The sequence below is a fragment of the Emiliania huxleyi genome (assembly GCF_000372725.1).
Source record: "Emiliania huxleyi CCMP1516 unplaced genomic scaffold EMIHUscaffold_1154, whole genome shotgun sequence".
NCBI classification, from domain to species: Eukaryota; Haptophyta; order Isochrysidales; family Noelaerhabdaceae; genus Emiliania; species Emiliania huxleyi.
Window position 1 is genome coordinate 2,955 of NW_005201475.1, and position 1,290 is coordinate 4,244.

At 65.0% G+C, this 1,290-nt stretch overlaps 1 protein-coding gene across 1 annotated transcript in view; it reads left to right on the plus strand.

Moving 5' to 3' along the window:
- Nucleotides 1-335, plus strand: part of EMIHUDRAFT_122172 (histidinol dehydrogenase) — a gene marked incomplete at both ends in the record, with an annotated part of 2,478 nt that extends 2,143 nt beyond the window's left edge. Inside the window, one exon of the mRNA XM_005791080.1 lies at nucleotides 115-335. Coding sequence (XP_005791137.1) covers nucleotides 115-335 — 221 coding nt within the window. The remainder of the gene's footprint in view (nucleotides 1-114) is intronic.
- Nucleotides 336-1,290: the final 955 nt, after the last annotated feature.

Below are 1,290 nucleotides of genomic sequence, written 5' to 3' on the forward strand. Positions count from 1 at the left end.
GATCGCAAAGATCAAGGCGCGCATCCAGGGGCACCTCGACTCGACTAAGTACCGGCTGGTGCAATACAACGCGAGCCGCGCCATCCTGCCGCAGTGCGCGCGCACCGTGCACAGGCGGGGAGAGGCCTGGGAGCCCGCTCACTGCTCTGCCCGTGGACAGGTGCGTCCGCATCACGCCCGGCAAAAAGTCGCCCTCCATCCTCCCGCTCGAGGACCCCGAGTACGTCGCCGTCTCCGTGATGGTGCCCAACAAGGAGCTCGCCGAGCGCGTCGACGAGCTCATCGCCATCGGCGCCACCGACGTGATGGTCTTCCAGATCCAAAACTACCGCTGATAGTCTGTTCGTCTCGGCTCGAGCCTCTGGAGATGCTCCCGACCGCAGGCTCGATTCAGTCTCGGCCCCTGGCTCGACGGCACTGCAATAAACGGCGTAGCGTGGCCTTTGGTTTGGCCCGGTGTCCTCGTTGGCTTGTGCTGTGGAGGGAGTCCCGCAGCGAGCAGTCTTCAGCGCGCGAGGTACGCACCAGAAGCACTCCATTAGGGAGACAACGAGAGATGTGTGCAGGCCATGTGTATCGGGAGATATGGGCGGATATATGTGCCCCAGGGAGTATACAACTTATGTATGTGTAAATAAAAGGAGAGCGCAAAGATTTCGTCAGGGACGGTGACGATGCAGGCCAACTCAGGGCCACGTCCCCCCTGTCGCCCCCCCCCAGCACACACGGTGCCAAGGGCTCAAACAACAGCACACAAACACAGACAGGTGACAGGGAGCAACGTGTGAGACTAGAGCCCTCGTCTCTCGGAAATGGAAAAAAAGGTGGCGATCGAGATCAATTCGAGATTTCTTCGATCATCTTTCAGGATGCTGGGCTTGATCATCCTGCCGGCCTTGCCGCGCCCCCTGGCCAGCGTTCAGGGAGGAGCTCCCGCCTGGACGGTTCGCAGCGCGGACGAGCGGCGGCAGCTGCGGGGGCCGGTCGCCCTGCGCTCGCCTCCAGTGGTGGCCTCCTTCCACGCTTCGAGCGGCGCGGCCAGTCCAGTCGCCAACGGGGCTGACTTTATGACGGCGCAGGGTGGTTGCCGCAGCTGGTCGGTGCGCGGCGCCGACGAGCGGCGCCAGCTCCGGCGGGGCAACGCTGCGCCGGACCGCGCCGCCATCACCCGCACCACCGCGCTGGCGGAGGCAGGGCCAGTCGATGCCGGGCCAGTCGAGGCTGGGCCGGCGGCGGACGGGGCCGACTTTATGACCGTGCAGGGGGGGTGCAGCAGCTGGTCGGTGCGCG